Source organism: Balaenoptera physalus (assembly GCF_965194825.1).
Source record: "Balaenoptera physalus genome assembly, chromosome: 6".
NCBI lineage: Eukaryota > Metazoa > Chordata > Mammalia > Artiodactyla > Balaenopteridae > Balaenoptera > Balaenoptera physalus.
Window position 1 is genome coordinate 82,731,029 of NC_138885.1, and position 15,809 is coordinate 82,746,837.

The 15,809-nt window shown below is 33.2% G+C and overlaps 1 protein-coding gene across 3 annotated transcripts in view; it reads left to right on the forward strand.

Moving 5' to 3' along the window:
* Positions 1-15,809, forward strand: part of GLS (glutaminase) — a 78,098-nt gene that overhangs the window by 1,802 nt on the left and 60,487 nt on the right. For all 3 annotated transcript variants that reach the window (XM_082467092.1, XM_082467094.1, XM_082467093.1), the window contains exons 2-3: positions 12,056-12,152; positions 12,508-12,629. In XM_082467092.1, coding sequence (XP_082323218.1) covers positions 12,056-12,152; positions 12,508-12,629 — 219 coding nt within the window. The remainder of the gene's footprint in view (positions 1-12,055; positions 12,153-12,507; positions 12,630-15,809) is intronic.

Below are 15,809 nucleotides of genomic sequence, written 5' to 3' on the forward strand. Positions count from 1 at the left end.
TTCCTAAAGCATTCCAAGCTAAAGTTGTTCTCCCAGACTGAAAAATGTTATTTAAAAAAAAAAATCACTTGGTGATGAGCAAAATTTGTGATATCCTGTGATAATGGTTTTGTGCCACAAAGTAGCCTTATGACTGTGGGCAGGTCATTTAACATCTTCAGTTGGATGACTCATGTGTTCACATTCTAAAAAGCTAGACTTTTGTCAAATTTCTACCTCTTTAATGCTCTTGAGAGACTAGAATGTGTATGCTTAATTTCATTTGGTACTCACTTACCTTACTTAACATCATCTGAATTACCAGGCGTGTAACAAGTTTAAGTTCAGGTGCCCAGAATTGAAAAATGAGGTTACTAGTATTTAGAAGTTGTCCTTAAAGGTTATATGATGGGAACGGCTTTCTATTGAAAATATGTCTTGCATTCTGTCTCTTCAGTGGCTCTTGTATCCCTCTTTTTTCCCCTTTTGTCAGATAGAAAATTGAGCTGCTTTTGTGATTTACATGTTTCCCAGAAGCTTCTAGCTCCATTGCCTTCAAAATAAGAAATCATTTCTTAGCAATAACTTTGAAACACTATTTTGTCTAATACTTATTGACAACTCTACATAAAAAAATGTCCCATCCTGTCCCTCCCAGCCCCCCAAAAAAACCTGTCTAGTGAGGGAATCCTTCAAGAATATTTGCTCAATCCCACTACTGGTCATATACCCTGAGAAAACCATAATTCAAAAAGAGTCATGTATCACAATGTTCATTGCAGCTCTATTTACAATAGCCAGGACATGGAAGCAACCTAAGTGTCCATAGACAGATGAATGGATAAAGAAGATGTGGCACATATATAGAATGGAATATTACTCAGCCATAAAAAGAAACAAAATTGAGTTATTTGTAGTGAGGTGGATGGACCTAGCGTCTGTCATGCATAGTGAAGTAAGTCAGAAAGAGAAAAACAAATACCGTATGCTAACACATGTATATTGAATATAAAAAAAAAAAGGTTCTGAAGAACCTAGGGGCAGGACAGGAATAAAGACGCAGACGTAGAGAATGGACTTGAGGACACTGGGAGGGGGAAGAGTAAGCTGGGAAGAAGTGAGAGACTGGCATGGACATATATACACTACCAAATGTCAAATAGATAGCTAGTGGGAAGCAGCTGCATAGCACAGGGAGATCAGCTCGGTGCTCTGTGACCACCTAGAGGGGTGGGATAGGGAGGGTGGGAGGGAGACGTAAGAGGGAGGAGATACGGGGATATATGTATATGTATAGCTGATTCACTTTGTTATAAAACAGAAACTAACACCATTGTAAAGCAATTATACTCCAATAAAGATGTTAAAAAAAACCCCAAAAAACAGAAAAACCTCAATATATTAAAATTAATAAAAGTATTAAATATATAAAATAAACTTTAAAAAAATTTTTTTTAAAAAAGAATATTTGCTCAGATGCCCTGGGAGTTTGAATGGCCAATAACGAAACCTTGTTTACCTTAGTTCAAAGGAGTCTGTTTTTGCCACCAAAGTTTGGAGCAATAGCTAGATGGGTTTAGGGGCAATCTAGGTATATGATAAACCTGAGAGCTTTCAATCAAGGATTTCAAGAGTGAACCCCAATTATCTCCAAATTGCATTATAAAAGTAAGAGCACTGGCCTCAAGATTGTGAAAAAAATTTTTAATCTGGTTAAAGGTTCTATTTCCTGAATGATCTGGTTTTTAAATGTAGCTTTCTTCTGTTGACTTCATCCATTTTGACTTTGTGGTAAACATTTCTCTTATTCTGGGAGGTAAGGTTCCAGCTGATCCTGTTATCCTTTCTTATGCTCAGCTTCCAAAGCATAGGTCATCCCTGAATCATCAAGCCATCTGGAATGCCAGCACTCACTTAGGTTTCTGCCAGATTCTATAGAGGATTATTAAAAGAAATAGCCACGTGAAAATTAAATGAGTTAACATTTTTTAAAAGACTTATTAGGACAATATTGGGCATTTGTTAAATACTCTATAATTTCTCATTTTAAAAAATTGTTTCATTTTTTGTAAAACCTTACAAGGACATTGGCCTTTGAATTTTAGGCTCAAATGAGAAATTTTTTTTTTTTTTTTTTTTTTGGTTTCCAGAAAAAATTTCTCTTGAGAGATCATTGTACTTCTGTGAAAATGTGATATGCACTGTTTACTTTTTTGCCCTGCTTACCAGTAAGCTCAGAGTGAATTTAATACTTAACCATAGCAATTTTATTAGTTTATGTGGCTGGGATATTTGCTTTTCCTCCTTCCCTTGGTCTAACTTTATATTTTACTAACCATACCGTATTATATTCTGGAAGGAGGTAGGATGTAAGTGAGTTATCTTCTTATCTTTTTTCATAGTCAGACTCTTTGAACCACTGTCATCCTAGCCATCTCCTTCAACCAACTTCAATTCTGGTTTAGGTCACTGGTTAAGGTTAAGATTTTACTACTGTCCTAAATATCTTACAGAAAAATATAATGTTCATTGCTCAGTTTTCCCTGCAGTGCTCTTATTTAATTTTGTTACTATTATTCCATCATTTTGGAAACCACTTTGCATGGCTCTCTTCATTTTTTATTTTATTTTATTTTCCTCACAGAATTTATTAGTAGTATTTTTTTTGGAATATAATTGCTTCACAATGTTGTGTTCGTTTCCACTGTACAATGAAGTGAATCAGCTCTACGTATACCTGTATCCTCTCCCAGCCCAGCCCCCCCATCTCACCCATCTAGGTTGTCACAGAGTACCGAGCTGAGCTTCCTGTGCTTTATAGCATGTCTTCATTTTTTAAATTGTTCTCTCTTGTTCTGTGACTCTTTTTGGGTTTGCTCACTGGGTAAACCCTGAGGCTGAGAGGCCTTTGCTTCTTTCCCACTTGTCTACCTTCTCCATGGCATATTCTCTAATCTTCGTGTAGATAATAGTTCATCTTTCATCCAAGTTTTGTTCTCATATTTATCTCCACGTATCTGATGACTTCAGATTTAAAATCTGTACCTCCATATCCATTCTTTTGTCTCATTTCAATCTATTTTGCATGTTGTTTCAAGATTAATTATAGAGTTTTAATTTCAAAATACCACTCCTTCCAGAAAACCAGTATGGACTGGGATGAGCATTATATCAAACAATGCTATGTAGCATTTGGGATTCTTGATTAACCTTTATTTTATGCCAATTATTGCCCAACATGAACGTTTTTATCACACTGTCTCTTCTCTCTCAAGAATGCCATACTTCATTTCTGTAAAACCTATAAGTGTATATTCTGTCTTAGTGAAGGATCTCTGGGAAGGGTTGGCAGGTGGGAAAGAGGGCACATATTTTTAAGTTACTTTTTGTTTCGGCATTTTATTGTTTAATTAGAAAGGGAAAGAGAAAGAAGGACCATGCTGCGAAAGTATCAGCACGTGTATGCTCTTTAGAAAATAGGTAATTCATACAGGTTACAATATTGAAAGTATTCCATTAAAACAAGATCATTTTCCCCCTGTCAGATCGGCAGATGTTAAATTAAGTGATGCCAAAGGTATAGGAAATAGGAACTTTTACGTTGCTGATGGTAGTATAAATTCAACTGTTTTGGAAGGCAGTTTGGTAGTATCTGTTAAAAACTGCATACCCATAATGCAGTAATTGTATGTTTGTTCATCTATATAGTTAGAAATATATTAAAAGAGAAGGTGCAAACAAAAATGATTTCCGCTAGCTTCAGATAATATGATTTTATTTTGGTAGTTCATATTTATTCTTAATCAGTGGAAATCAAGGGGGCAAGAATCGTTACCCCACATGCTGTGCAAATTGAATTTCAAAGATTAAGTACTTAAGCATTTCAGCAACATTGAATTAGGTCTACTGTATAGAATAGTACTGATAACGAGGTTGAAGCAGTATTTGGGAAATATAGATAATATATTTTGGAATAGAAAGGACCTGTGTTGAAATAGGGGACAAATTCTGTTATGATCCTTTAATAATGCATTTGCTTTTAATTTGTAAAAGTGAACATGTTTACAATTCACTTAAACTAAAATCAGGATTGAAAATATATTTAATTTTGGGTGTGGGGCTTCTCAGTGAACCCCTCAGTCATCTTATTTGCGATTTCCTCAATATTAAAATTTTTTTCTAGATTACAGTTATCAGTGAGTTTTAGTTTTGTTTGAATGGCCAGCCATAAAGTACATCATAAAATTTTTTGCTGCCTAATGTTTATTTTAAACCACATGTATCTATTTAGCTATTGATAATATCTGGACATAATCTGTAATGAACTGCATGCTCTTAATTAATACTTAGATGTAGTTCACTGAAGGAGCATGAATGAGATCCTGAAGTTTAGTCTACTTGAGTTTCAGCTTCTTGTTTCTAGGCTTTACGTTTTTACAAAGAAGTCTGCCTACCTAAAAGTCAACTAACTCAGGAAGTGACTACCAAATAGAATTCAGTCTTTTTTGGTGAAGGCTTGTATGTAGGGAACAGTGGGGGTGGGGTGGAGGGGGGGAGACACAATTTTAGTCTGAAAAAGATAAAAGTCACCTTGAAGAGAAATTTGTTGGAAGATATTTGTGGGTTTCTTCAGGTTTTAAAAAAATCAGTAAAAAGCTGCACTACTTCCTTCTTGTGACATTGAGGTGAAGAAAAATTATGACTGTAGAAACTGAAAGTCTACTTGTAGGATTTGCATTTTTTAAGGACCTCAGTCTTCAAATCCTGTATAAACCAAGGAATTGCCTTTGTGTGCCATTTCACTTGTTAAGTCATTTGATACTAAAGGGAATGCTTAAAGCTAAGTGAACAGATATATATCTAATATAGATATCTCTAAATAAGGTAAATAGCTTTCAGGTAGAGATGCTGTTACTATGATTTTATCCTGGAATCTACTCAGGTATAAAATTGCTTTGGTTATGAAACACAGGTGCATAGGACTGAGAACTGTGCTTGGTGATTTTTCTGACCACCTACAGTGTAATAGCAGGAAATGTTAATCTTGGCTTCCTTTGGGAAGTATTCTCTGGTTGGTGATTTCTAAAGAAATGTTTACAGTGGAAGTACTATTTTAAAACAATGAATTATCAATGTTGCATAATGAACAAAAGATTGATAGCTTTCAGGATTTAGACTTTTTTTTTTCCCCCTACTAATTTCTGGTATAGGCCTCAAAAGAAGATTTTTAAGTTGTCACCTTGATGAGGATATTTTGAATGACATAAGCACTTAGATTCTTGGTGGGAGTTATTAAAAGAGTACAGACTTTCTGAAGAACAGTTTTTAAACTGTAGAAAAACTTTAACTATATTTGTACCTTTTTAGGAATCTAGGCTAACAGAACAAACTGAGGTGTAGAAAGATTTATTCACTAATATTTTTGGCACAGTATTATGCTTATTAGAGAAAAGTGGGGAAAAACTTGTGGTCCACATAAGTGGAATGGTTAAGTCAGTTATGGTACATCCACATGAGAATTTCTTATTCAGTAATATAAAATGAATACAGATACTTTTTAGGGATATAGGAAAATATAATGTTAAGTCAAAAGTTATAAAACAAAATTTTCTATGCGGTTTGATCTCAAGTTGCTTACAAAAAGTAATAGAAGGAAATAAACCAAAATGATGTTAGCAGTTGTGGTTTGTGAGACTAGACGTTGTTTTTCCTTGCCTCCTTATAGTTACTTTTAAGATTTCTCATTGTGATAACTTCTATCATCAGAGAAAACACATCTGTTAAATTTTAAATTTGTAAATCTCTACCCTACTGTCCTAGTCTGCTATCCTAATAGCCTGTTTCTAGTATGTATAACAGTAAGCATCCTCACATTGAAAAAAGTTATGAAAAAGATTATGAATGGATTTGTACAGCTATTTATCAGCGTTATCCAGTTGTATTCTCTTTTATCCTCAAACATGAAACTTTTTAATTTCTAAACTGTTTTCGGCGTAAGTCTCCTTAGAAAATGTTGCCTATTTTTCTGCCATATTAAAATTTATATTATAAAAAATAGAGTTTAACATTTCTTGTTCAACTTAGGTTTACTGTAAGGGGGTGTTACTATACTGTGCTAAAATACAGTGATGTTCTAAGACAAGTGTTGGCAAACCTTTTCTCTGAAGGGTCAAATAGTACATATTTTTGGCTTCACAAGCTATCTGGTCTGTTAAAACTATTCAGATCAGCTGTTGTAGTGAAGAAGCTATAGACAATAGGTAAATGAGTAGGCATGGCTGTCTTGCAATAGAACTTGATTTACAAAAACCTGTGGCCATTGCGGTAGTAAGCTATTAGTGGCCCCTGCACTAAAATGTATTTATTTGTGTAAGGTGTTCTCTCATACTCTGATTGGTTCTGTTTTGAATGGTTTGTTCTTCTGTGGATTTTTGTATCTTATATCAGTTGCTACATTTTGTTCTTGGCCTCCATGTCCCCACTTTAGCTATTTTCCCTCACTTTCACCTTCTATATCTAATTCCCCTTAGCTTTAAAAAAAACTTGAGGTAAAATTAATGTAACATAAAATTTACTGTTTTGACCATTTTTAAGTGTACAGTTCAGTGGTATTAAGTACTCCCATTACTTTTTTAAAGAACCCAGATAATTAAGCTTTATATGTAAAATATGTATCTATAGGTCCTTTATGTCTACGTAGGTCCTGAGTGAGTAAAGTTTATGATCTTTAGTATAGGAGTTTAGGAGGACATCTATTTTGAGCAGCTAAAAAACTGAGAATTAGAGTTGGAAGTGACTTTAAAGGCATCTAGTTCCACCTCATTTTACATTTTTTATAAACTGGCTACAGGTATTAAATGACCGAACCAAGTTCGTACAATATTAGGACTTATTTTGTTTTTTCTTCCAATATTAGGAGATTAATAAAGTACTTTATTGAATTGATTACTTTTTTAGGTTCAGTATTCGAAGAGACCTTAAAAACCCATCTCCACAGCTGAAGGTTTTTTCTCTTCTGTTATACTCCCTACAGGTTGTTATTCATCTCTGCTTGAATACTTCTTGACAAGAGAACTTAGTCCCTTTGAAGGCAGCCCATTCCATTTTCAGAGTTGTTTTGTTTTTCCTTATGAGTAGCTGGTCTGCCTTTTGTTAACTTCTACCTATATATTTTAGTTATTTTGAAGAAGTCATCTCTAGTGTGATATCAAAGTGATTGCAGTAACAGAATTCACACATCTGTATTTTTACAACTAGAATGATTTGTTAACTGATACTTGACTGAAGGAATACAAGGTTGGAAGGACTAACAGAGTTGGACTTTAGGGACTTGATCTGCCCAGGTCCTCATTCTCCCATCGGAGTCAGGCAGACTGTCCCCCTGGGTTAGACTTCTAAAGCAGACAGATTTCCATCAGCTGATGTGGACAGCCTGGCCACTTCCTTACGTAAAGCTGGCTTTTGTGCTTCTTACTTTGACTTGCTCTTGAATAAATTTAAATAAAGTCCAGCCAAAACAGCAGCCCTAATTTAATATAATCTCATCCTTGCTTTGTACAAGGTACAGTTTCAACAAGGCAGAATAACAGTTTAGTCATCTAACATAAGTAATTCCCCTATTAGCATTTTGGTTAGAAATTCTTCAATATGTACGGAGTCTCATCTTTCATTATTCTGAGTAAACTCCAGGTATTCCTCATAAACTGGAGTGTAACAACTCAGCACAGCCGGTGTGGCATAGCAGGAGGAATCTGGGATTAGGAGCCAAGTACTGGCTTTCTAGGACTAAATCTGGTCCAGTCACTTAAGAGTTGTGTGACATTGGACATACATATTGCTTGACTTTGAGACTCTGTCCTTATCTGTAAATAGGGGACAGTTTACCCACTTTGCTTATCACATTAAGTTACAAGATGAAACAACAGAAAGTCCTTTTTTAACAATAAAACTTTAAAAGATGTAAGATTTTGTTTTTAAATTCCCCAATAATTAGCCTTGGGGCAAAATGATTTAGAGGATGAGCAGAATTTATCACTTTGTCAGACTTACAATGGTATATGGTCAGCCACTATCAATTCAACTTTCAACCTCACAGGTTTAATCTGCTAATTTACTGGTGTTGATGGACACTTTCTATCAGTCAGATCACTCTGAAAATCAAAATGATAAACTGATTTAGAAACAACTCCAAATATTTTTTAAAGATCATTGTTTTAAAATGAAGACAAGTAAAAACACCAAAGCATTCTTTTTTATTCTATCAGTGGGCATCATTTTTTTTTAATCTAGTTGAAAGTTTTTGATTATCTAATAGGTTTACCACACTATATTACGCATTTGAGTTATATGGGGTTGACAAAAAAAAAAAAAAAAGAGAAAAGAAAGACAGACATTACTCCAGCCTTTATAGTTTGGAAAGGTCAAGTAATATGAAACATTATTTAACAATAAGACAATATAGTTAGTTTCCATTTCTTTTCCTCTTCTCATTTTGCAGTTCATTTTCCTCCTTTCATTTGATAGTACAGTTTTTTACTTAGAAAATTTTGATAGAATAGATAGTACCAAGCAAAATTATAAACTGAATATCAGACTGAGGAGTTTTAATTGTCCTTTGGTATTGGGAAACTGGTTGATCAGTAATCAAAGACAGTGTCTCTTTTCATGTTTGCAGAAATTGCCCCTGAATTTAAACTCCATATGTAAATTTTTGGTAGTCTCTTCATTTATTGGTTGATTTATATAGATCGCTCTCAACCCTGAAAATTAGGTATTTTAACAGCTCATGGGTGGAAACAGGCACCTTAATTCACATATACTGTGCTCTAACTGTTTGCTGTTCTTTGTGAATACCCAGTGAATGGTTACCTTCTTTGCTGTGGTCATTCTATTTCCTTGGCCGGAAATCCTCTTCTGTTGCCATATTTCCAGCTTCTACCCATCTTTCAAGTCTAGCTCTAATTCCACCTTTCCTAAAACTTTACCTTATTAGTTCACAGTGAAGTAATATTCCAGTGATTGGATCCCATTGTTTTTTCTTGTAATTCCTCATGATGTATGTCTTCTATTTCCCTTTTAGACTGTAAGTAATGACTAATATAATGCTGTACATGTTATAGATGCCAGTTAAATACATGGGATTTTAAAAAAAATTTTTTTAAAGAAATCATTTCTGTGTTGTAGGCAGGTATTTTGTGAGGGTAAAGTTGGAGAAGGAATGGGTACAAGAAGGAACAAAATGGCAGTGAAAAGATCTTAAAGGCAGAAATTAGAAAGGAAATGAGGGAGAATAAAAGGGAAGGAATAACAAGGCATGAAACAAGGACTTTACTTTGGATTTACTAATCTTTTATGTATATCCCATTTTAGTTGCTGAGTGTCATAGCTATTCATGTTTTTCCTTAGGGAATCTGAGGGCTTATCAACAATTGTTGATATTACAATTTGAAAGCCTGTCATAGTCTATTTTTTTGTCATTAAAACTTAAATACTTCTCAAGAATATCCTAGTTACTATATAGTCTGAAAACTATAATTTTTAGCTTTTGAGTTTTAAGAGCAAAATGTATTATCATGAAGCGTTGCCACAAAGCCATATTAAATTTGGGGAAAGAAAAGCGGGTAATACCAAGAAAAGTCTTTGGAATAATTTCTGTGTGTTGTTTGCGGAGAATCTTTGCATTTGTTCACCAGACTGTTGAAGTGAACTCATTCTCAGATCAGAGTCTGAGCTTTTAAATGCTGAGATTGGTAGTACTTTTTTTAAAAAAATCAATTTTGAACATTTATTTTGCGAGCATATTTTTTAGGGATGACTTAAATCTCTCTCCTATGGATAAAAATTAGTCTCTTGTCCAAAAGCAAGTAAATATTTACCTTTTTTTGCTAGCTGTGGAAGTAAACATGGTTATTTTAATTTTTTTGCCCTATGTGTACCATAAGCTAAAGAAGTGTATATTTTATGTTACTTACATAGCTTTTAGGCAAAACAAATACCATTTACTGGTGTGATAAATACATAGAAAGCTTATTCCGCAGTTTTTTAAAGTGATAAACTACCACTATCTGAAGTTTATTTGACAAACCACTTTCTGTAAATAATTGGTATGTTATTTTCCACTGATTGTTTTTGATAGCTGGCTCAGTTTTTCTTTAAATGTATTATATTAAGTCATCAGTATTGTTGAATCCTGTTTAATGGTTTTAGATCAGGGTAAAACTTAGAAAAATTATACCTTATAAAAGTAATAACTAGTGAGTACGTTTGAGAGCCAGTAAGATTGTAGTGGTATATAGTTTGGACTCTGGATTCAGAGAAACAGAGGTTCTAACTATATCTCTACCACTTTGCAGTCTTGGGAAGTTTGTTGACCTGTCTGAGCCTCTGTGAAATGGGGATAGAGTCAGTCATTTTTTTTAACAAATAATAAATAAATTGAGCTTCTACTATGTACCAGGAACCATACTGTATTTTGGATAATGGTACCTTCTGTTATGACATCATTGGAGGGATGAAATTAGAACGAATGTAAAACAGCAGAGTACTTAACAAAAGTGATCAATAAATTTTAACTCTTATTATTAAAATATTCCAAATACATTTTAAAAAGGTCTTTAAGAGCCAAAATTGTTTCAGGGAATAATTATATATCCGGGATATATCATTAAATTACAATAATCCTATGTGTTAGTTTTTTTTTAAACATTGGTATGAAATTCCTATACTTTAGGGTTGACTTTAAGAACTAAAAGTTGGTATAACAGCTTTGAAAAGAAGTATAAATGATATTAATGCCAACATTAATGTGTCTTTTAGGAGAAATTTTATATGTCCATATGTAAATGTACATGCTCTGTGAAACAACACTGTATTCTGTTGTCTTTTAAGTTAGAAATATATGGAGCACTCTCTAATTTTCTCTCTTTCTTGAAATACAGAGGTAAAGTCTTCCCAGATATTTTATATATATACACATATACATATACACACACATAATATATTTCTACCTTTGATTTTAATAAATAGTGATGGATGGAGAGGGGGTTGGTCTGCCCTAGATCTAAAATTCTTATAACGTCACTATAATACTTATGACAGTCATAGATGTTCAGAATATTGAAATGTGTTCATTTCAGTTTCAGAGCCCCAAAAAAGAAGGCATTAAATAGGTTCGTTATAGTTTGTTTACCTGAAAGCTTTTCAACAGATAGGAAAAAAATTTTCTTGATTCAAAGTTTGGTTAATCATAGCACCTTATACTAGATTTTAATGTATTTTTATGGTAAAATTTTTATTCTGACAGTCTTTGTGATTTGTGGCATTTGATCTGTACATGTAAAAGCCTAGGTCACTTTAGAAATAGTAACTACAACTACCAACAATTGAGTACTTACTCTCTGCCAGGCAGTGCTCTAAATATATTGAATGTATTAAGTCAACTGATTCTCACAAGAACCCTGTGAGGTAGGCCCTATTGTCTCCCTTTCTCAAATGAAGAAATTGATTCACAGAAAGGTTTATTAATTTTATCCAAGGTGACTCAGCTAGTAAGTATTGTAGCCAGGATTCAAGAACTTATGCACTAGTCTTCACTGTCCAGTACTTAATTGTTCTCTCCCCCAGATTTACAATCAGGTTAACTATTTGAACAATATATATGTAGAGTCATCATAATAAAAAACAATGACAACAAGAGGACAAAGTATTGACTCTTACCTGAACATTTGCTAGGCTCCATAATTAGTATTGGGTGATTGTATTAGGCTGTACAGGAAGGTATTACCATAACAGATGGCTAGGCATTAGCACCACTAGAAATAGTACTCAAGATTTTAAAACTTGGGATTAAAAGATATCTGTATTAATTAATGAATCATTTTTTAAACTTGTTTTTCAGTGCAGTTTCAGTAATACTCTTTGATTTTGGTAAATCAGCATTTATTATGATAGTAGGTCTTGATGAATAGATCAACTCAACTGTAGTCTGGTTCAATGATTATTTTTAAATGGATATAGCTAAAATCCACTTGAATGTTCACATAAGGGTTAATTTTGTCTTCTTTTTTTCCCCCTTTAGTAAAATAAAGCAGAGTCTGTTACCTAGCTTGGAAGATTTGCTATTCTATACAATCGCAGAAGGACAAGAGAAAATACCTGTTCATAAATTTATTACAGTAAGTTTTTATATTTTTCTATCTTCACTTTTTAAAAATCAGTAATACTGAATCAATAATATAGTAATATTGAAATGTAGTCTTAAAGGTCATCCGACGTGTAGATTCTGACTGACACTGTTTCTCTTATTTTCAAATTTTCATCATGCTCATTTCAAGGTAATCAATGAAAGAAAATGAAAGAAACAATGAGAAACTTGTCCAGAAAGTGGGTAATAGTGACACTAAAATGCCATATACATACTCAGGTCTTGTGTAGAAGTTTTTATATACAAGAATTAAAAACTTGTAGTTGGAATAAGCATATACCTTATTTGCACTGTATATTTACAAACTCTTATTTTTTTAAAAACAGGCACTCAAATCTACAGGATTGCGAACGTCTGATCCCAGGTTGAAAGAGTGCATGGATATGTTAAGATTAACTCTTCAAACAACATCAGATGGTGTCATGCTAGACAAAGATCTTTTTAAAAAGTAAAAATTTCTGCCAAACCTTTAATGGTCATTTGCTATGCTATATGGTGATGTTTCTTTTAAAACAAAATGGCATCTTTGAAGGCCAGTGCTTCCTGTGTAACTGAAAAAAAGGGGGGAGGGGACTTATAAATTGTTTGGAACAACTTGGTGCACATTAAAGTTCTATAATACATTGGGGCTAAGAATATACTTTGAAACTGTTCTGAGGAAATGTAGCCACGGATGTTTCCAATTTATAGTACCTGGAGATTGCATTTGGTTTGAATAGAGCACACTCTTTGTCCTGTCATGGTTTAAATTGATCTCTTAATTCATCTGCATGTCTTGCAGCCTTTCTCAACGTGGTCTCTGTTCTTTCCTGCAAGGTGTTTTAGATGACACCATAATATGAGAAGGCTTCAGGCAGCCTGTATTCATTAGTTTTATATGTCTCTGTTGTCTGCTTCTCTCCTCTCTTCAGACATATTATTACATAGGCTTTTGGCTATTTTTGGTTTTTTCATAATATTTAAACTTAATGCTAACTTTGGACATTAATGCCTTGATTTGGTTGAATGAAAATATTTATTTTGACTTTCTTATATTTGCATATCTTTATTATTTATCTTCATTAATGTGTTCCTACTTGTCTGATTGCTTAATGATTTAATAGACAGCAAGTTTGTCATGGATCCCAAGGAGGTAAATGGTATTTTACAACTAAAATTAAATGAAAACTAGTATAAAACTATAAACACTACTGTAAGATACTGGCTTTTTCCAGACCGTAGGCTTAGGTTGGAATAGATCCAAAGAATTCCAGCATCTACCTTGAAAGTTTATTTGTATGTATGCATTTTTATTTATTTTTTCTTTTATTGTCTTTTGGGGGCTGGATGATTTGTTCTAGATATCTCCTGGGAATATCCTGGAATATTAAGTCATCTGAAGGTATAAGTATTTAACTGAGATCCTCCCAAGTATCTTGGCATACTGTGAAGCACTGCTGGCAATTTTAGATCTCTGTCTTTTCACCACAAGGTTCTTGATTCTGTGAACTCAGCTGACCTTATAAAGTGTAGATTTTAGTTCCATGTTGGAATTGGTGTTAGGAATTTTGAATCTTCAGAACCTGTTTCTTTGTGAAGGGAAGGAAATCACTGCTAGTTAGCTGTGCCTTTGCAGTAAAGATTATTTTTTTTTTAGTGTTCATGAACTCTCTGTGCAAAGTATCTTGATTGTGGTGCCTTCTGGGGAGTTATTTTGGTATATCTGAGAATGAAGTTGTCCGAGAGTTGGTAGGTAGGTCTGTTGATAATGGATATAAGGAATTGCTTTGGAATTCCTAAGTGAAAGCAGTATTTTATACCTTTTTAGTACCGGTTAAATTTCTTTTGTGCTTCATAAACATATTGCTCTGTTTAAATATGAAATTAAAAGTAATTTAAATACATTGAGTATGAAGCCAGGAAACAATCATAAAATTTTCTGCCCATAAGTATATTAAAAAATAACAATTAGCATTATTTTAAACACTAATCCATTTTTTTTTAAAAATTGATGATTGTAATATAGGCAGTTCCCAACTTGACAAATGCTTAGTGGTATATGTGAACAGGCAGTGGAAAAGTTTATGTCTATAGGCATATGATTTCTCTTTTCATCCCTAGAATGAGGTGATTCAAAACCTCTGACTATGAACCTTTTCCGGTCACCTGGAACGGTGATTGCTTCAGAGAAGTTTTTTCTCTGTTTTCAAAATGAGAAGTTTTCTAGTTAGTGTTGCCAGAAATAAATTATCTCACCTCCATGCAAGTGGGTACAATGGAATTCATTTTCCCAAAGAAGTAATTTATAAAGGAAAGTGGAAAGGTTTGGTTGAAGTCAATGTGTTGATATTTTACCTAAAATACATTGTTGCTTAATATATTTAGCCTTTGAGGGTAATCTGAGAAACAACTAATATGTAGAATTTTTTCTGAATGGGAAGATGAGTTCTATGCATACTTTTTGGAGCATGGTCTATTTGAAAGTTGGAGACTGCCTGTACCTATGTAGATAATAAATTGTTTTTAATGCTGATAATCTCAATAGAAGTAGAAAATTTGTGTTGAAAAGGAATGCCTTATTTATTCATGCATTTTTAGCCATATAAATATTAGAAGTATTTTTATGTGTGATCATAATTTTTTTATCTTTTTTGTTTTGGAGGAAATGAATGGTAGTCTTTGTATTTGCTTTTTCTTAAAAAATTCTTATCCACTATGTTATTTTACTAATGAAAAATTATATGTGAGATATTTTGTAAAACATTGATGTGCATTACAGTTGCTAACCCTAAACATTTAAGTAAAGATAGAAAGAAAAATTATCATTACCAGTTTACAGATGAGAAAACTGAACAAAGCATGAGAAAGATGTGACTTGTTGAAAAGCATAAGCACTTCCTCCTCAGGTCACTTTATATGCCTTCTGATTTTCTACTTAGATTCATGACATGTATACTAAAATAATTCCCAAGAAAAACATTACAGTTTGTTCATCAGTGTGCAGCTAGACACTCTTTTGAATGGTATTGCCTTGGTTGGCCATAGTAATTCACCAGTGAAGGCTGTTAGCACAGCTTTACGAACACCTGATAGAGCAAAAAAAAAAATCCCAGTTTCACTGACTGTACAATATTGTTAATGATAAAGCCTCCTTTTAAAAGTGCTGTTTAATTTTGAGTAGTTAAATAGTAGTAAGGTTAATAATTTATGTTTGTTTGGCAGTCCTCATATTTTCTCATGTAATACTTCTTAAAAAAGGGGGCATGTAGATTTGATTTGATACAGATATAGTGATTTAAGATCAGGAATTGTCCTAACTTCTTTCTGCTGAGAAATGTGTCTTTTGTTATATATTACTTGCAACTCATGTGCAAGTTGAATTGCTGGTTGGAGCATATTAAATATTAAGTCAATAGCAAAAAGTATTTATTAGATTAACATTGAAACTGTGTCAAAATTTATCAAAGTTTATTGAAGTAAATATTTGTTATCTCTTGAAAGTCAATTATTTCTACGTCTGTAGATTAATAATGGGAATTAGGACTGTAACTTTTTCATGTTGTAACTGAAACACATCTTTATCAGTGAAAATAACCTATTTTATTTTAAATCAGTGTTTAATTTTATGTTGACCAAGTGAGTATATATT